Source organism: Corvus brachyrhynchos, unplaced genomic scaffold (genome assembly GCF_000691975.1).
Source record: "Corvus brachyrhynchos isolate BGI_N302 unplaced genomic scaffold, ASM69197v1 scaffold176, whole genome shotgun sequence".
In the NCBI taxonomy this organism is placed as follows: domain Eukaryota; kingdom Metazoa; phylum Chordata; class Aves; order Passeriformes; family Corvidae; genus Corvus; species Corvus brachyrhynchos.
Window position 1 is genome coordinate 274,837 of NW_008238435.1, and position 20,206 is coordinate 295,042.

The following is a 20,206-nucleotide window of genomic DNA, read 5'->3' on the forward strand; positions in this document are numbered from 1 at the left end:
TTGCAGAGTTTGATCTAGGGAATACCTGGAGAGTGAAGTTTCATCTGTCTGTGGTTAGGATGGCAATAAAAGAACATCTTTCTACTCCAGTGTTGTGGTTGCTTCTCCTCTCCATTCAAGTCTCTCTGGGTAAGTACATACTTTATTTCACTTAAGGCAGTGAGATAAGAAAAGTATGCAAATTTAATATAAATAGGTTGTTATTCTATGAACCTGTAAAGCAAAGTGACAAAAAGGTGTTCAAGTATGTTTCTGTCTTTGATTTAATCTCCTTGGTAATCCTGAGATAAAGAAGGGTAAGCCATTTGTAAAAATGTTGTATTTTACTCAGACATCAGTGACTGGCTATTCTCATAAGAATTCAAGTCCAAATTTTGTAAACTGTTGAGTTGTACTAAAACATGGTTGGGTATTCTTATTACTGTCTTATCTCTCCTGCTGAGCTCTTTGTAGACAGAATTAATAATTCCAGGTCTTTGTTCAACACCAGTTAAAATGATGTGTCTCTGCCCTGTGTGTCCAGTGGAGTTTGGATAACACAACATCCCCTCAGTTGTGCCTGCATATCTGAAGCTTATCACTATTTGCCTCTCTGCTCTTCTAGACCTATGTGTACATGCTTGATGTTGGTGATGAGAGACAGATTTTGTAAACCTCATTTTTTTCTCTCTATACATGGAGGTGACATTATGGCATTGTGGTGGTGGTTCATCCCCATATGAGGAGAAAAAGACTTCACAGTTGATGCTTTGCTATGGCATGGCCCTAGTCTTGAAGGTTCTCTCCAGTTGTGTGGATGCAGTCAGAGTTCACATGGCAGAGAACAGAAAGCATTCTTGACATACATTTTCATAGTACGAAACATTTTTATCTGGACACCTTTGTAGTGATGTTTTCATGTCACCTGAGCCGTACTGTAGAAATGAGAGTGAGTTTTGTGCCAACTCCTTGCTAACATCAGGGAACAGTAACAGATGACTGGAAGATGCAGACAAGAGTAGCTTTACCTTGACAACATCATCAGCACCTACAACCCTCATCTCTGCTCCAGTAGCACTTGCACTCTCCATGCTACTACAGGAGTTCTGATGTTCCCCAGGCATGGAGCACTGCGCAGAGCAGTGCAGGAGCCACTACCCTCAGGGAGTGAGCTGGCAATCTGCCCCTGAGGCAGCAGGCCTTGGCTGAAAACCTCCTCTTAGGGCTTGGGGACAGGAATGCATGCTGCATTCTCATCCTTGGCCTACAAGAAGAACTGGGTTTTCAGCTGGAGCAAGCAGAAATCTCATGCCTTCTCAGCCAAGCCAAACACCCAACCACTGAATTCAATGAAGGTATTTGTGGGACATGCTGTGGTGTGTGAGGAAATACAAAATTGTCCCTGTATGTATTATAAAAAATTCAGAGAAGACTGATTACAGCAAATGATTGCTTTTTTAAGGAAATATTTAAATCTGTCAGTTGGGTTATGCCTACCTCTGCATGCAGTCTTGCATGCTGTTACATGTTGAAAATGACAGATATACAATTACTTAACAATTCAAGTGCAGAGAGGTTATATAGTTGAGTGAAGAGCTGTTGGTTTTGCTCCTGGATATGGCTAATAGAAATAGGTTATCTGGTTCCTTTAAAAATGTATGATGAATTCAACTTTTCTTAGAATTCATTTCTCTTTTAAATGTATAAATGTTTTAGCTGAGAAAACTCTTTTTTTGGACTATGTTTTTCAAATAGCCTGGGGGTTGTTCTCCAGAATGTCTTTCAAGAAACTTACAAGACTTATTACAGAAAGATTACGCTCCCTCTGAGACAACATGTTGCAGGCACAAAGTGGTTTCATAGTTATCTGAGGGTTGTGCTATGTATGTGACTTTCTAACTCAGGAAACTTGAGGAGAGAGAATACTTTACAGAAAAAAAAAGGGGTTGGAAGTTACCAATTGTCACTTGAATAACCACCTTTCTTCTTTTTCGTTTCCAAATCTAAATGATAGGCCGGAAATTGCAAGGAAATTGAGCAGTGTTAGGAAAGAGGTAAAGCCTTTGCTGTGTATAAGAGGCTATCCTGTGTCAAAGCCACATTGTCTGTGTCTGATGAAGCAGTTAAAAACCACATGAAGATGGAGGCAAAACTGCCTTCCAATTGACTACTGCTAGCAGTTTACTCTGCAATAAGAAATGAAACAATGGTTAGTTTTGGAAAGAAGTGGCTGCACTAGCACCAGCTCATGGGCTGACTGACACACTTGCACTGAGCAGAGAGAGGAATTAGATTTGTTTCCAAATGCAAAGAAAAATTATATAATGTCATTTCACAATGTCAGACCACAGCAAGATGTGTGATACGTAGAAACACCTCTCTCTTTGGAGGAAGAGAGGGAAGGTGATATTTTACATAACGGATTGTCTTGAAAAAATCTTACAGGAAAACCCAAGATTCTTAGTGCAAATCATCTTTTGTCACTTATCAAATGCCATCATTGATAGATGATCTTCCCAGACTATTTTCAGGATTTGCATAGCTGCATTGCTTTCCATTCACATCAGTGCCCAGTGCTGGGTCTGCAGGAGTACTGCAGGTTTCTCTTGGCACCTGGTCACTGTGGCTGTGAGTGCAGATCAACAGGGCCCATAGCCAGGCATGGCTGTGCCTGAACACAGATGCACCTGCCACATGGCACAGGCAATGGGAGAAGGTCCACATCTGTGCTTAAATGGGCCCACGGGCAGAGGATGTGGGTGGAAAACCCAGGTAAATGTTTGCTTTAATATTCCATTGTGTGTCAGGTGTTGAAACAGTGAAAATTTGTGCCCAAAGTTATTAGGCTTCTTATGTGACTGTCCTGTAAACCTCCTTTAGCGATGTGGTGAATCTGAGTAATCCTCCAGGCCCAAAAGAAGTTGCCAGGCCTCTTCAGGGATTTACCTGTTTCATAACATGCTGAAATGCAAATCTGACCAAACTGAGGACAAAACTCAGATGTAGTGGCCAACTTCTTCCTGTTTCCTTTGCACATTTAGCTTGTAGTTTGTCCTTAACCTGGGAATACAGCAGACCTGCACGTGATTTTCTACCATTTGATTTTCCACCTATTTCATGGGTATCCCCTTTCATGCTCTAAACACCAGTGACTTTGACTCCAACTGGTAGTGAGGCTAACTTTTAGTCCAAACAGCCACACGTATGTAATACTCATATACAAATGTATACCCACACACACCACAGCTGTACATGGCTGCCCACACAGACAGAAACATGCGACATGTGACACATGTGACACAAACATACACAGAGCCAGTGGCCTTATAATGATCTATCAGCTTCTGTAAAGGCTTAGACATGGTCCCACACAACAGTCTTGTCATTAAATTGGACATATGTGGGTTTGATGGATGGACTATTCAATGGATAAGAAATTGGCTGGATGGATGCGTCCAAAGAGTTGCAGTCAATGGCTCAATGTCCAAATGGAGATCAGTGACAAGTGGTGTCCCTCAGGGGGATGGGAACTGCTCAAAATCCTTATTACTGACATTAGTAGTGGGATTGAGTTCACCCTTGGCAAGTTTCCAGAGGACACCAATCTCAGTGGTGCAGCCACCGAGGGAAGGAATGCTATCCAGAGGAATCTTGACAGGTTTGAAAAATGAGCCTCACCCCATGAAGTTCAACAAGGCCAAGTGCAAGGTCCTGTACCTGGCTCAGGATGCATGGCTTGAGAGCAGCCCCGTGGAGAAGAACTTGGGGATACTGGTGGGGATAAATTGGACATGAGCCGGCAGTGTGCCCTTGAAGCCCAGAAAGCCAACTTTGAGTTGGGTCTTTCAGCTGACCCCCTCACCTTACCACCTCTGCAGTAGCTGGCCTGGCCCCTCTGGTCCCTGTAGTAGCCAGCTCCTCCAGTTATCCCACTCCCAAAGACACACACACAGACTTGGCTTCCAGGCCAATTAACTCACAGGAAAATGAAGCTTCATCTACCGTAGCAATCACACACTGACGTGTGGTCCCCTCACCCACTCCAGTTGGCAGTGTCTATTGTGGCAGGCTTTGTGAATCACAAAGCAGGGACATTACTTGGCATTTCACAGCCCTGATAAGTCAGTATAAGAGAAAGGTTGCCTGTCATTAGAAATAACTTACATTTTAGCAGTGCAGTTAGCTCATGCTTGTAAATACACACATAATTCCTTGCAAAAAGCCCCCAAACCTTTAACGTTGGACTATTTAGAAAAGTGAACCAAATAAATCCGATGTAAGAGTAAATTAAGAGTAATAATAATCTCATTAACATCTGCAATAGATAATCATGATTGGGCTCTGTCCTTTCTATAACCTTGTTCTATCTAAAGGTGCTGATGAATTGAGGCTGTCAAACGGAACGGGCCCCTGCTCTGGGAGAGTGGAAGTAAAACATGAGGAGCAGTGGGGAACCGTGTGTGATGGTGACTGGACCATAAAAGATGCTGAGGTTGTTTGTAAGCAACTACGTTGTGGATATGCTGTTAAGGCCCTTAATCGAGCTCCTTTTGGAGAAGGAACTGGACCGACGTGGTTGTACCGAGTTGATTGCCGTGGTGATGAATCTGCTCTCTGGAACTGCACACATACAGGATGGGGTTCTTTTACCTGCCCCCATTACTTTGATATTGGAGTGATCTGCTCAGGTAAGAAGTGATCCAAATTTGTATAATGGAAGAAAGATACGAGCCTGGGATCAAACTTTGTCCAGGTTGGATAAAGCCAAGTGCTCCCTCTAGTCATCCAAAGCAAGTTGCTTCAGCATTGAGTCTTCTGCTGACTGCAAGTACAAGTCTCCTTTGCCTGGACACAGCAATGACATAGAATGGGCATATTAAGTGACATAGAACAGGGGGAAAAAAAGCATTATTTGTTTCTACCACAGCTCTCCCAGGCAACAGGAGAGCAGTACTGAACTTGTCTATGACCAGGAATGGGGGCTAAAAAAGCAGTCGTAGGTGGAGAAGCAAGAAAATGCAGTGTTATGTCCTACAACTGCCCTTCTTCTCCAGATCTTCACGTTAGCTAAGACAGGACAGTCTGCAATGGCAAAAAAAGTCCAATATCTGTCTGGCTGCTCCCTATGCAAGATTTTACTCTTTGGAGAAAAACCATTGTAAGAGGTTTTTCCTTCCCAGCTTCAGGACTTTACATTTGTCCTGTTTTGATTTTTGTAAGGTTCCTGTCAGCCCATTAGTCTAGCCTGTCTAGATCTCCCTGAATGGCAGCTCTGCCCTCGTGGTTATCTCCCTCCCCCCCCAAAATCATAAGAGTGTACTCCATCACCTTGTCCATGAAGAGAAGACACTGAGGAGAACAGGCCCCTGGAAAGACACAACAAGTGATATTCCACTTGCTGACCATCTTCAGGTAGAGATTAACTCACTAATGACTGAGCCTGACTGTTCAATTAGCTTAACCATGTTGTCCTTCCACCCAGACTGTAACATCCTACTTTTTGGACATAAGAATATTGTGCAAGACAATGTTAATGGCAGTGCTAAATGTGAGGTAAATGACATGTGCTGCTGTCCCCTCATCCATAAATCCATTATTATCAGAGAAGGCAATACAGTCTAACAGGCATAATACACACTTGATAAAATCATGCTGACTCTTCCCATTCATCTCCTTGTGCCCACAAATGTGTTCCCGGAAGATTCACTCCATATTTTTCCCAAGTACCAAAGTGAGGCTGGTCAGCCTGTAGATCTCCAGACTGTCTTCTTAGCCTTTTCTGAAACTGGGTAGAACATTTCCTGTTTCCTCTTCCTAGGGTGCTTTAGCTTCCTACTCACTGAAATAATGAAGTCTCAAGGACACACACTAGTAAATGACTATTTGTCTATTTATCTACTTGGGGATTGCTACTTTTCAGTCATTGGCAGATGTTCAAAGCTTCCCTCCTTCTTTCCCAAAGATTTAGTGTTTTCACATACTGAGAAATGAGCAATCCCATACACCATTTTCTTTCTTATCAGTGGTATACAGGAATTGCCCCAGTCACAATTTAAAAGTATCAGTGATCCTCAGAGAAGTGACATGTGTCTTGCCCACTGAGGTACAGGAGTTATGAAAATAGGTTAGTACAACCAACCCTTGATGCTGGATTTCTTGGTTTTTGGTTTTTTCCAGGCTTCTCTGATCTGCGTCTGACTGGAGGGGACACTGCCTGCTCAGGACATTTGGAAGTAAAGCAAGAAGAATCTTGGGTGACTGTCTGTTTTTCACACATTGATTTCAAAACTGCCTCAGTTGTATGTAATGAGTTAGAGTGTGGCCACGCTGTGGATACCTTGAGAGGAACTCACTTTGGAGACAGACATGAACTGATCTGGCAAGAAGAGTTTCACTGTGTAGGGGATGAGATTCACCTTGCAGATTGTCCCAGGAACATACACCACACTAACACGTGCTCTCATGATGCCACTGTTGTGTGTTCAGGTGAGACTTTGGGCTGATGGACGTAATTCACCACTGTCCTCTATGCCTTCTTCCTGTTAAACCACAGTTCAGAGCCTTTGCACACTTCTATGGTCCTCAGGATCCCTGGATGCTTCCCCCATCATGCCTTGAGCCATTCAAGGGGGACCAGGAAATAACAGAGAGTAGTCCCACTCACTCATTCACTCTACTCAGAGTCTGCATCTAACATGGGCTGTTCTAACCACTTCACTACTGCACCAGAGGCAGACTCCAAAAGGGCTGTCATTTCTTTTATGCTATTAGAGATAAGCACTCAACAGTGCTAAGAATGCTTTACATGTCTTTCTCTTATGAATAAAAGGAAAAAGGGCCAGAGCAGACAAGCAGGAATATTCAGACATTAATTTCTTTCCTGTGGTGCCAGTGTGTATGTAAATCCCTGGCTCTTTAGTTAATTATAAAACTGGGAGAGGTACCCTATCGCCAAAAGGTTGAAGGAGGCACAAGCTACAACTGTAAGTTATTAAAAAAATAAATAAATAAAAAGGTTTCCAGAGGCCTAGATGACTTTCATTGTGACTGGCAGGTAACATTACTTAAAAACTCCACACAGTCACAGCTGCTGGGGGCTCTGAATATGGCTCTGTATTGCAACCCGCTGCAAAAGCGAAGATTAGACCTAGCAAACACAACTTTTTTCCTGAGGCCACAGTTCTAAAGGGTAAAGTAAACCTGGGGCAGAACTGCTGGCAACTTTCTCACAAAACAAGCCTGGAAAATGATTGCACTTCATGTCCATTGTCCAGTCAAAGGTCTCCATTCTATTTCAAGATTGCCTTGGACACTGTACCCCTAACCACAGTGACCTGGACCACTGGCTGGAGAGCTGTGGCAGCCAAATAGCTCAGTTAAGGCATCTAACAGGCCTTGGCTCCTGCTTCTGTCTTGCAAGAGTCTTAGTCAGAGTCTTTCAGTCAGAGCTGAAATCCTGGTCTCATTAGGGGTACAATGCAAGGACAAGGTAAGGGTAGAAAGTAACAGTGTGAGAAGACAGAGGGACTGCATGGGGCTGGCAGTAGGACACCACAGTGCCACCCATGCTGCCCTTAATTTATTGCGAATATGCTGATGGATATGGCCTGTGGTGTTCAGAGCCTTTCTGTGGGGCATGGAGAAAAGCTGAGAATTCCCCACTGCAGCTTCTACTTACCAGGAAATGTGACATGACCAACTACTGGGAAAGAGAGTGACACCAGTTGCTCCTACTCTACCATGTGTGAGGTAGTACTGAAACTGCCTCTGAAAGAGAAGATGTTGTAAGGTAGAAGCAGTATTGAGGGGGGAGGAGAGAGCAGAGCAAGGAAGAGACACTGAACTTAAAGAGACAAAAGATTTTTAGTCATACAGTGCAGGCTACCTCACAAAAAATATAGAGGGGTTTTTTGGAGCTGGCTTATCAGCATCCTGTTCCAGCATGCTTTCCAGTAACCTGACACATAAATAAGTGCTAGTTCCTTGCACTTATCGAGGTCTCTTACAGCTTTCAGTGCAACGGCACAGAAAACCAAAAGTAACTGCTAAGCTCCTTTGTTCTTTCTGCAGGCTACGGTGGGTACAGGCTGGCAAATGGCAGTACTGCATGCTCAGGGAGAGTAGAGCTTCTTCACGGAGGGACATGGGGAACCCTGTGTGACTACCTGTGGGATCTACCAGCTGCCAATATCATCTGCCAGCAGCTAGACTGTGGAGTTGCACTACAGATACCAAGTGAACAGTCCTTTGGGGAAGGAAATGGGACTGTCTGGAATGGCACATTCAGCTGCAAGAAGAATGGCTCACGCCTGAGAGACTGTCCTGTGCGTGCTCTAAGTCATGATGAATGCCCTGCTGGAAAAGAGGCTCGTGTGGTGTGTTCAGGTGAGCAGTGGAAAGGTCTAAGGAGAAAATTGAAAAACTCCTTCCTTGAGGAAAAATATGGACTCAAAATTCAGAGGGTGTATGTGGAGTCAGGGTGTATGTGGAGGGCGTATGTGGAGTCCATCTTTTGTCTGCTGCAACAGGAGTCAAGGCTGCACTTCGCCTGTACCACAAGGTTGCTCTCTCTGAAATGCTCCTTGTGTCAGGCAGCAGCAAGAACAGGGCAGCTCCACAGCTCAGGATGAGGGCACAGAGGCTGAGCACAGCACAGACAGAGCCCTTGTCACCAAGGCACAATCCAAAGCACCTGCACAGAGGAAGGTACTGGTAATAAGGTCTATGTGCAGCCCCAGAGAAGTCAAAGCAATCAGTGAGATGTAGGGTCCAGCTGGAGAGGACAGCCAGGCATAGCATGAGACAAGACTGGAGACAGTTACACCTGTCAGGTACTTGAGGCAAGGACTGAATTCCTGGTCGAGGTTTAAGTGAGGACTTGGACCAGCAGTTGAAGGATGCAGAACTGTAGGCCCTTGGTGATACCGGTCTGAACATTTAAGGTCTATTGGTTGACCCAGAGCCCCAAAACCTAGTGCCCTGATTTTAAAATTTGCAAATGGGACCTGATCCTTTTCTAGTCATTCTTCTCAGTAAAATAGGATGGACTGAAGTCTTGTTATGGGTATGGAAGTTTCTAGTTACAAGTCTGGCCCAGTTAAGTCATTTTTACTACTGAATGATAAGGAAAACTCATTCCCATTTCCCAGTCACTTCCAGGTCATGCCCATGAGCAATTGCAAATGTAACACTCCAGTACTCCCTTTCTCTTACATTCAGGGTGTCCAGGGGGCAGGCTGGTGAATGGCACCACATGTTCTGGCATAGTGGAGATCCGCCATGGAGACACGTGGGGAAGACTCTGCCGCTCCCACTGGAATTTGCAAGCTGCCAGTGTTCTCTGCCATCAGCTGAACTGTGGCTATGCAAAGTCAATCCAGATGGAAGATGGTTTTGTGGATGGGAATGGGCCTATATGGAGAGATGCTTTTCACTGTGAAGGCACAGAGTCCTGCCTGTGGGATTGTGCTCAAGTGACTTTGGGGAATCCAACATGTTCAGCCAAAGAAGCAGCCACTGTAACTTGCTCAGGTAAGTCAGCAGTGGCCTTTTATGGGTGGTGCAACTTCAGACCAAAGCAGTGCTGGTGATCTCACTGACAGGATCTAGACTATGAGCTGGGGAAGCCTTTCTCACTTCCCATCACAGGCTTTTGTGTGCATGAAAGCAAACAAAGCCTTAACAGGGACAGTCTCCTTAACCAGTGGTGAGAATTAATATTTTACCAGCACAGAAATTTGTCTTCCATAGCTCTCCTGCAAGTTATTCCTACTGCAGTAAGAGCAGTAGATGTTACTCAATATGTTTTCCAGCTCTCTTGAGCCCAGGTCTTGCTGAATCACTCAGACTCTCAGGGGGCGAGAGCCGCTGTGATGGGCGAGTTGAGATCTTCCTCCATGGTGTGTGGAGCAGAGTCCTGGATGATGACTGGGACATCAAGGATGCTCATGTGGTGTGCAGACAGCTCCAGTGTGGAACTGCCGAGAAAGCCTATTACCTTCCAAAGTCTGAGCGAGGGATGGGTCTTGTTGGCCTAAGGAGTGTCCAGTGTACTGGAAATGAGACTCAGCTGATGCTCTGCAACACCTCCCATCATCAGACAGTGCCAACAGGAGTTTCTGAAGATGTTGGTGTGATTTGTTTGGGTGAGTCACTGTGTGAAAGGTACAGAATGTTTCCTAGGGTTTCTTCAGCCCACCTTGTGGTGTCACCAGATCTTAAGTAGGTATGAGTCTGAGCTTGATGATAGTTAAGGAAGCAAGTGTAATTTACATAATACTTTCGTCATCTGAATTTCTTACAGAATTATCTTCCAGAATCAAAAAGAACTCTTGGAACACAGAAGCCATAAGAACACTAATTTGGCTATGATTGCCAAGCATTCTTACTGCCACCTGAGAAGTAAATATCTTTTATTTTGTGACATCTCCATATGTATAGATACCTGCAGCCTTTCTACAGAATATTACAACTGCTTCTACTCTTCTCTGATTTTGTAACCCATCTGCAACAGGAACAGTCTCTGTCTCTAACTAAATGAGTATAGATAGAAAACAGGTTGTCTGGCTTTCTAAGACAAGGTGGCCTCTATGTATACTTAGTATGATTAGACACTCCTTGTTGCAACATCTCACAGAACTTATTCAAACATCTACCTGATGCACGAGTAGGCCTTTCCCTTTATGCAATTTTAGCCTCACAGGACTTCTGCCCAAGCAACCATAGCAGAAGAATTGGGATATAACAAGAACATGATGTCTTAAAAGTGCTTCAGAAACATTGCCATTATGCTGACCTGTGCATTATAGTTGTGTTGCATGTTGGCAGCTGGATTTTCTTCCTACAGGCAGCAGGCAGATGAAGCTGGTGAATGGAACAAACCGCTGCACTGGGAGAGTAGAGCTTTATCATCATGGCATCTGGGGCACCATCTGCGATGATAACTGGGATCTATCAGATGCCAACGTTGTTTGCAAACAGCTTGGATGTGGACATGCCATCGAGGCATTCGTCTCTGCTCACTATGGAGCAGGGTCAGGGCAGATCTGGCTGGATGACGTGAATTGTACTGGGGCTGAATCTGATCTCTGGGCATGTCCCTCTAGGGCATGGGGCCAGCACAACTGCCAACACAAAGAGGATGCTGGAGTCCTGTGCTCAGGTGTGTTTGGAAAATCCTCTTTTGAGCCTGTGGGTTCAAACAGGAGGGCTGCATGAACAGGAAGTAGAGAACAGTGGAGACTTGCTAGGACAGCCTCTTGCTGTCTTGATTACTTGAGGCATAGCTGGTCAGCACATCTTCTTGGTCCTACCAGGGTACACAGGATCTACAGAAGCCCATATTAAGCACCAACACACACATACATACAAAAAAGACTGTGGTGTGGTAGGATATTTGGGGGATAAATTGGACAGGTTTGTAAAGATTTCCACTGCAAGGAGCAGTGTGCTCATTAGTCAGTTACAGCTGCCTCTGAAACCAATGGAAACAACCCACTGTGCACCAAAGCATCAGACAATCCAAGCAGTTTATGGTGGCTCTGCTCACACATATTTAAGACAGAATGGCAACAGCAAGAGAGAGGAGAAATAGAAGAGATGTGGAAAAAAATACTGATGACCCCTGAAGGGAGTGCAGACTGTTAGGGCCCACTATGGAGCCAGTACCAATCCTAAAAGGACTGCAGCCTCTGAAGCATCCATGCTCCACAATACAGGTAGAACCAAAACAGGCAGTCAGCACTGTAAATGAAGTGTTATTACACAGGCAGGGAAGAAACAAGTCACAAGAAGTTTGTGGCACTAATTCCATTTTTATGTCTTCACTTCCAGATTTCCTGGCTCTGAGGCTGGTGAATGGCAATGACTGTGCTGGGCGTGTAGAAGTTTTCTACAACGGGACGTGGGGGAGCGTTTGTTCCAATCGCATGTCCCAGCTCACCGCAGCAACTGTGTGCAAACACCTGGGCTGTGGAGAGGGGGGAAGAATAGCAACAGACTTCAAATATGGCAGAGGGTCTGGGCCCACGTGGCTGGACCACATTGAGTGCACTGAGCAGCACAGCTCTCTCTGGCAGTGTCAGTCAGACCCCTGGAATCCTCAGTCGTGTGATAACCGAGCAGAAGAGACCCATATTACTTGCACTGGTGATTAGAAATGCATTTGTATATGGCCAGACATATACATTAACATATGCATGCACATGTGGACGTTGCAGTAACTACCTTATGTTCACTTGTTATCTGGTATATATTATTTCTAGTTTCATGCAAATGGCAGCAACATTGTTCTTTGTCTATATCCTTGACTCAAAGGAGTGAATTAAAATCACAGAGTGCTGTCACCCAGTGAAATCCCAAGGAATTCCCTAACAGGATGGTGCCATTGCATATTTTTTAATGCAAAAATCTATGATACATAGTCAGTCTGTGAGATCTGAGTTGGGATGAGACTTCCCAAGAGGTGTAGAGGCAAGTCTATGTTTCTACATGTATGGAGGCATATCAGTGTATACACATAGCCATGGCCAAGTGTACAGATCAGTTTGGTTCTAAAGGTCCCTTTCTAATGCCTGCTCTTATGACAGCATTTCACACCTGTGGGCATCAATACCTGTATTCATATACATTCACTATAATACAAATGAACTCTGGATGACATTCAGATATCCTGAAAGAGATTGCAGCTGCCCCATGAGAAGGACAGCATAACCATTAGGAAAATTATTACTCACAGCAACAGCCAAAGAGCCATCCACCAAGAACTAAACAGGCCATACATATTTCAGGAAACAATGAACTTGATGGTTAATCTTCAGGTATTTTATACTTCCTTGATTTTTTTCAGAGAAAAATTATTTACTTAATTATTTAAATTCTGCAGGAAGAAGGGAGGCAACATCTCCAGCTGCACTTGCTGAGTGTCCAAACTCTACAAGTTGTTCAGGTACCTCCACCTCTTTGTTTTTCTTCATTGGTCCCTGTGGACCTTCCTGCTGTTTCAGTAAAACAGAAGATCTCTGTGTTTTGCAGACCGGGAGAAGTTGCGAGTCATGGGAGGAGAGGATGAATGTTCAGGCAGAGTGGAGATTTGGCACCAGGGTTCCTGGGGAACAATCTGTGATGACACCTGGGACATGGCAGATGCCAACGTTGTATGCAGGCAGCTGGGCTGTGGATCTGCTGTGTCTGCTCTCAGCGAAGCTGCCTTTGGGGAAGGAACTGGTCCCATCTGGTTGGAGAAGGTGCACTGTAAAGGAACAGAGCTGTCTCTTTGGGACTGTCCTACCAAGCCTTTGTTTGGCAAAAACTGTGACCATAAGGAAGATGCTGCTGTGAATTGCTCTGGTTAGTGACTGGTCCTTTATTACACAGGTCTGGGAAGGAGGTGGGTAGGGGAGAATTATGCCAGCTATATTTCCCAGTGACTAGCCCTTTCATATTTTTGACTGCAAGAACCACACAAATTATACGAAGCTGATCTTCCTATTTTTCACACTTGCCTCTTCCCTAATCTGGACTCACCTTCCTTTTGCAGGTGTGACAGAAACAACAGCATCACCCACGAGAGCAGGTAAATTCCTTCCCCCTCCTTTCTTTCTCTCATCAAATGACAATTTAATGTCCCTGATACTTGGCAGATAAAACAGCAGTTTATTTCAGCTCATCAGAAAGCACTTCCCACAGCCTTTCATAAAGGAAAACTGAATGGCACCATCTCCAGATGCTGAATTCTATCTGCTTGAGCAGGACCCATAACAGAGCAGCAGGTGCCCTGCTCACCCTACTAGCATGGGCACAGCAAGAGGCTGCAGAGGAGCAGCCCTTTGGGACATCTGATTCTCTACCTGTTTACCCTTCATTTCCATTCAGATCGTCCCCGCCGCCCTGCCACAGGCAGCACGAGACTTTCAGTGCCTGTCATCCTCTCCATTATCCTAGGGACTCTTCTCTGCCTGGTCCTTGCCATTCTTGCTGGGCAGATCCGACGTGCCAGGGCACAGCAGAGAGGTGGGTCTCTCAGGACTGGTAAGAAATACCTCCTTTACATGGCCCCAAATGTTTACCTTGCTGGGGAGGCAGTGGGGGTGGGTGACTGAGATGAGCAGCATCTGTTGCCACACTAAGATTTTTTCACTACTTTCTGGCAGTGAAAGAGCCCAGAGGTGCTTATCCTCAGTCAGCAGCTCTTGGTGCCTTTCTAGGTGCCAACCAGGCCACATAGACCCCTTTAAGGCACTTCTCCTTTTCATGACCCCAGCCTGAGTATGAGCAGAGACTGTGTAAGTGATCATTACCTTTTACTTTCAGGCTCCGGACTATCCTACGATCCCTTCTCCGAGGCTGTCTATGAAGAGATTGATTACAGCCTGATGAGGAAAAAGCAGGGCGTGACTTTCCTCTCAGGTCTGTGTGTGTGTCATGCTCTTCCCAAGGGAAAGCTCCTCCTTTCTGATCCCAGTTTGATACTTTGCAGGTCCCAAATCTACTGGGAAATTAAAAATTCCTGGATTTGAGGAAAGGAGTTTCCTGCCCAGTGGACTCTGTCAATTCCTCTCCTAGGGACAATTTGGTTTTTGCAGTCCTCACTGCAGTCATAGACCATAGATCATCATACATCAAGCAAATTTTAAAAAAAACCCCTTTTGCTGCAATTATTTAAAGCAGGGACAAAGAAAGGAATAATTTGCATCTCCCTCACAGCAACTGGGTCCCTGTAGGTTTCCTCCTGTGGATTGCTTTTCTCCCTTTGTGGCTTACCTCCCTCATGATCCAGTAGAGATGTTATGGGGCCCCTGAGGGATTCTTGGTTATTCCATTGTAAGCCTTGCAGAAGTAATACTGACTGCCAAAGAATCTGTTGGACTTGGGTGGTATTAGTGGAGCCTGCTCTTTTTCTCATGGTGCAGTCTTAGCACTTCAGGAGAGTTTAATCTGATATCACGCTCTTTCTCATTTGTCTAGATTCTTATTCAGAGAGCTCAAAACAGGTCTATAGGGGGGTCAGTGATGAAGAAAATGGTCCTGAAGCAACCCAAGGTGATGAAAGAAAGGGTTTGTACAAAGAAAGAGATACCCAAATCAGGGTAACTTTTAATATCCAAAGCATTACGAATGATTCAACTTTCACTTCATGTGCTAGTGATGTTTTGATGTGAGCCAAAATTTTCTGTGTAACTCTTGTGGTGGAAGAGTGTCATACAATCTAATATAAAAGTGCTAGTTTTCCTCTTCTATATTAGAAATTCAAAATAAATGTTTGTTGGTAGTTTTGCACACACTTTACAGGATCCAGTCACATGAGTAAAACAGTTTGACAACTGTTTCTCTGAGATATTGCAACTGTAATAGCTTATAAGCTGTTGCTTTATTTCTGAGAAAAAGGAGGAGAATTAAAACAGAGGAAAGACATAAGAAGAAATAGGAACACTGGCATATAATTTGAGCTAATTTGGGAATTTTAATCCGAGTGATCTAAAAAAAATACAAGCACTCTGAAGAAAATCCAGATTCCTAGCTGTGGGAGTTTTGGGGTGGTTTGGGTTGGTTGTTGGTGGTTTTTTTTAATTTGAAATAACTGAGGGAGAGCAAGTGTTTGGAGAAGAACTGCATTTTCCTAGAGCTGATCAAAAAGCTCTCTTAACTATTGCCTGGTGTCCAAGAGATCAACTACTAAAAGCACAAGCAGTTTTGGACCTCAGCTGCCCATATCCCGGATTCTGCTGCATCATGTCTTCATTTTCTATTGCTTTCTTATATTAAAGACTTTTTCTAGTTAAAAATAAACGAAAAGCTTTTCCTTAGTTGCTTTGAAGTGCTTATAGAGAAGATAATTATTCCAAATACAGTCTCTTTTTCTTATTCAGATTGAATATTTTTTGCTAGGCAAAAAGTGAAACAGGAGTGCTTTGATTTACTCTTATATTTACACATGTATTATTTGTAAGCATATGTACATACAATAAAACTGTGCACACTAACGTTCTCTGAGGGATGGATTCCAGTTAAGCACAGACATGCCAGTATTACAGCCCTGTGTTGCTGGATCATCAGCTACTGCTTTCCCCAGTGGAAGATCTCTCCCTGCTATAGTTAATAGCCGTACTGTTCCAGAGACCTCTCCACCGCCTGAAAATGCCCTGGAAGATGGTTATGATGATGCAACTGAAGCTCATAGACCTGGAGATGCTTCTCTTTCTGGGCAGAATGAACAGGATATTATTGGGATCCCTGGAGAAAGTGACAGAAACAAGGATTCACAGACAGGTGAGGCTAGAAAAGCAGTGCAGTTCTGTTCTTACAGCCAGCTAATATATACCCATGCTCTGCTTTCCTTATAGCCATAAAATTCTTGCCTGTGGCCAACCCAAGCTAAGTTTTCACTGCTGCAAGTTAAAACTGTTACTTCTTATTAAAATGACCATGGGGACCGAGGGTGGCAGCCGTCTTTGTAACAGCCTTTTAAGTGCTTGAAGACTGATAACAGTTTGTTCACAAACCTGTCCTCAGTTCTGTTTTGTATTTTGTTTCTATAGACAGCCACAACCTAAATTAGTCAACTTTCTACTTAGGCCTTGTTGACAACACTCTGCTCATTATGTGTCTCCATTCAGTCCGTGTTAGACAGTCCATATCTTTCAAAAATTGTTTCAAAACCAAAATTTTACAGTATTTCTTTACAGCATGGTACTGAGATCTTACTAGTGTCAAGTAGAGCAGAAGGACCAGCTCTTATTTCTTACAGCATATCCTTCTGTTTATGGGTGCCAGTGTGATACTTCCTTCCAACAAGAAGACACTCTTGAGAATGCTCAATGTCTGATGCAGCTTCAAATCCTGCTCTGTAGAATACTACCTATCACTAGACATGGATCTTTCAAACGACGCAGTTGAGTGTTTCTCCCTTCATCTGTAGCCTTCTATGTGTCCTTATTAGATCTCGTTCTATGTTCATCAAAACTTCGCCAGGACGACTTGAATTATAGTATAGTAGGTTATCATCTGGAAAACATAACAAGAATATGTGTCTTTTATCTTAGGATTTAATAAAAGTACTTTGTTGTATTTAGGGGTATCCAAGAATCTTACCAGCTGCAGTGAGCTACACCAGGTATACCACTTTTGACTGAATTTGTACCCAGTCTACAGAGGTTTGGGTTAGACTATATTTCTCTAGAGTATGTACAAAAATTTCATGTGTGTGAGTTAAATGACAATTTGTTCTACTCCCTTATAAAAGGACTCTTAGACAATCAGAAAGAAAAATCAGACTCAGCTGCTGGGGATTATTTTTGATAAACCCATGTAATCTGTTATCTGCCTGTTTGTTCTTTTGCTCCTGTCTCCTTACAAGTAGTTCATTTGTTCTCATATCTTTCTGAACTTGAACTTTCTGTAACTCCTAATCCTCTTTCTTCTCCCACACATGCCACCTTAAAAATTAGCATGTGTTGCTCAAGTTTTCCCAGTCTTTCAGAGCCTGTTCTCTGTGAGTTCTTAAAGACAGTGGATAGTGCCTGGAGGATGGATTCAGATAGGTTTTTAACCTAGCACTAAATTGTCAGGTCAGTCCATCAAATCCAGAAAGAATTACCAAAAAAATATTTAAGATAGAATTTTCTTTATCTGTGCATTTAATATAACTGCAGAACACCTTCTGATCTGAACTCTACTTTTTGGGGTAGGGATAAATATTTCTGGCCTATTGAGGACATGGAAAAATAATGAAAATATAGGACTCCAAGTAACTAGAGAGACATTAGAGATTTTTTTTTAACAGGCCATGAATATATTCATTTTAACACTGTGTACAAAGCTTGATCCTTGGATATGCATATACGTAGTGGAAGGCAGAGTGACATAAGCATTTCTCAAGTCTTTCACAGTCACTCATAAAATAGAACTTAGGTTCTAATTTCTGGAGGAGACAACTGACAGCTACACAACCACAGAGGTAATACATACAGGATGTGCATTTATATCTCTCAGTCTTATTCCCTTCATGTTTTCAGACTGGACTCCTAGGAACAGGACCTCTGAGGCTGAGACACCTTCATCCCCTGCTCCTGAAGATACAGGCTATGACGACATTGAAGAGCTGGGACACTGATAGAGACTGCTGAGCTGTACTGACTTCTTCTGGAAATACACCACTGTTTATAAAATGCTAATCCTGCACTAGTAGAACCAGAACAAACTGCTTTTAGGATTAGTTTGCATAAGTTTGTAAAGAAGTGATTACATGCTTAGAAGATAAACAAGCATGGCAGTTAAGAAAATCTTTCAAATTTCTCTTATAATTTCTTGTTGCTAAGATTTACTGGACACTTTTTGCTTTTATTTTTAAATACTTTCATTTAAATTATTTTTTTACTGAGTTAATTTTTAGAATTATGATGTTTTATTATTAGAAGCTGTCTGAAGATCTCAAATTTATGCTCTTCCTCCCAGATACATGGGACAGCTTTCTGGGGATTATTAGGAATGGAGCCTGAACTGCAAGAAAATCATCAAAATTCTGTTTCAGCCAAGTCTTTGAGAAAGAAATTCTTGATGATTGCTTCTGCAGCAACATCAACAAGACCTAACAGGTGTGCTGCAGGCATGCTGTGAGGCACAGAAGGTGGGAAACTCATACACCCATGGGATTTAATTGCATCATGCAATCTACTTCTCCTGGCTCACTAACAGGAAAACTGGGAAAGTAGAAGGTGTTTGCAAGGAACAGGAAAAGGCAGCAGAAACTGACAGGGGCAACGGATTCTATGCCAGAAAAAGGTGTAGCAGGCTATTTGCCCCGTCAGAACTATCTACACAGGACAGAAGTTCTCTCCAGGTACACCAGGCAGTGACAACAAAGAAGGGATCCTTGGGGACTCAGAGATGGCAACATCTGATGTCATTGGAATGATCCAGTTGAGCTGAGTGCTTCCCAGGTAACTGGGGTATATAATCCTCAATGCGACAAGTGGACTGATATTGGAAATGTGTTAAAATTTGTAGCCAAAGTCTTACAGCATTCTGTCTGCCCCTGAATAGGATCTGCACAAGGAAATATTTAGGATAATTGGAGGAATTGGATTGAAAGCATATTAACAGCACAAGATTAATAAAAGGTGTAAAATGGCTTAACTGTGGGATCTATCAGGCAAAATTTCTGTCAGACAGGATGAAAACAGATGCTTACAGGATGAAACCCAAGAGAATCCGGCTACAGCTGAGCTCATCACAAATCCATCTTTCAAACTTTTGAAAAAAACAGCTAGGAAAGGAAATTGTGTGTGAGTGGGGTTACAGGCAGCAGTGCTTGTTGCAGTCTGTGTAGCCGGCTGTGTTGGAGTCATCTCTGTGTGTACATATTTATCCCTCTGGGACACACACTCAGCCTCACTACTATCTGAACCAGCACTTGGGAAAGCAGCAGTCACATCCATAGGCTCCAGTGGCCTGAAGAGAGGAGCCCACAGACCTCAGAGGATGCCTGAGGCAGTGACTTATACCAGCTCTTTAAAGTCACACTCTGCAGTATTTCTGACCACTTGAGAAAAATGTAAGGCAAGATTTCCCTTTGGAGAAGCCCTACCAATTATCCTAAATAGAATTTTTATTCAGTCACTTATTCCTTTTTTTTTTTTTTTTTTTGGCCACCAATATGCCTGGTAAAGACTTCACACTTCCCGGCTCTCTCCAAAATGTTTTCTTAACGATTGGCTCACTGCCCGGTACTCAGGTGTTAATAAAGACTTCAGTGAGGGGCCACAAACTGTTGTTGGCAGTTCATATTTTTCATTCTTGAGTTGAAGTTACTCATAATTCAAAAAGCTGCTTTGTTAAAAAACCAAGATTACAGCCAGAGGAAGGATCCAGGAGTACGTTCCAGATCGCATCCAGAACTTACAGGGGCTGCTGCGCGGCGCTGGGAACCCTGGCAGAAGGAGAGCGGCTCCGCATCGCACAGGACTTCCTGTGGGATGGGCAAGGGAGGGACCAAAGGTGAGGAAAGGGAAGGGCTTAGGTGAATGGAGGAGGAACAAGTGTGGGAACATGGAGGGTAGGGGGATAAAAGGACCGGGGCACGTAAATCGCTTGCTGATCCGGCAGGGAAGCCGTGCTCCCGGGAAAACATGCTGGACTGCTCCGCTGAGTCAGCTCCCGGGTTCCCTCCTCGGGAGCCTGCTCTCCCCAGGCCTCGCCATGGACAAGGGCACAGGCTGCCTCCGGTCCCCCT

At 43.7% G+C, this 20,206-nt stretch overlaps 2 protein-coding genes across 2 annotated transcripts in view; one reads left to right on the forward strand and one right to left on the reverse strand.

The window, feature by feature from the left end:
• The first annotated feature begins 6 nt into the window (after positions 1-6).
• On the forward strand, positions 7-18,088 carry LOC103617173 (antigen WC1.1). The gene is made up of 17 exons (XM_017736492.1): positions 7-129; positions 4,353-4,667; positions 6,157-6,465; positions 8,050-8,364; positions 9,199-9,510; positions 9,807-10,124; positions 10,826-11,140; positions 11,812-12,126; positions 12,863-12,925; positions 13,012-13,326; positions 13,517-13,552; positions 13,852-13,989; positions 14,290-14,391; positions 14,683-14,695; positions 14,960-15,018; positions 16,093-16,245; positions 17,991-18,088. The coding sequence occupies exons 1-17, from the start codon at positions 60-62 to the stop codon at positions 18,086-18,088; spliced, it is 3,246 nt and encodes a 1,081-aa protein (XP_017591981.1). The 5' UTR covers positions 7-59.
• The window catches only part of RAP1GAP (RAP1 GTPase activating protein), a 55,919-nt gene continuing 52,607 nt past the window's right edge, over positions 16,895-20,206 (reverse strand). Inside the window, exon 25 of the mRNA XM_017736496.1 lies at positions 16,895-16,980. The gene's annotated coding sequence lies outside the window, so the exon portion shown is untranslated. The remainder of the gene's footprint in view (positions 16,981-20,206) is intronic.

Coding starts and splice junctions, on each gene's coding strand:
- LOC103617173 (XM_017736492.1), top strand. CDS start 60: ATGGCAATAAAAGAACATCTTTCTACTCCAGTGTTGTGGTTGCTTCTC. Junction 11,141..11,811: donor TGCTGGAGTCCTGTGCTCAG/GTGTGTTTGGAA, acceptor CTTCACTTCCAG/ATTTCCTGGCTCTGAGGCTG. Junction 12,127..12,862: donor GACCCATATTACTTGCACTG/GTGATTAGAAAT, acceptor TAAATTCTGCAG/GAAGAAGGGAGGCAACATCT.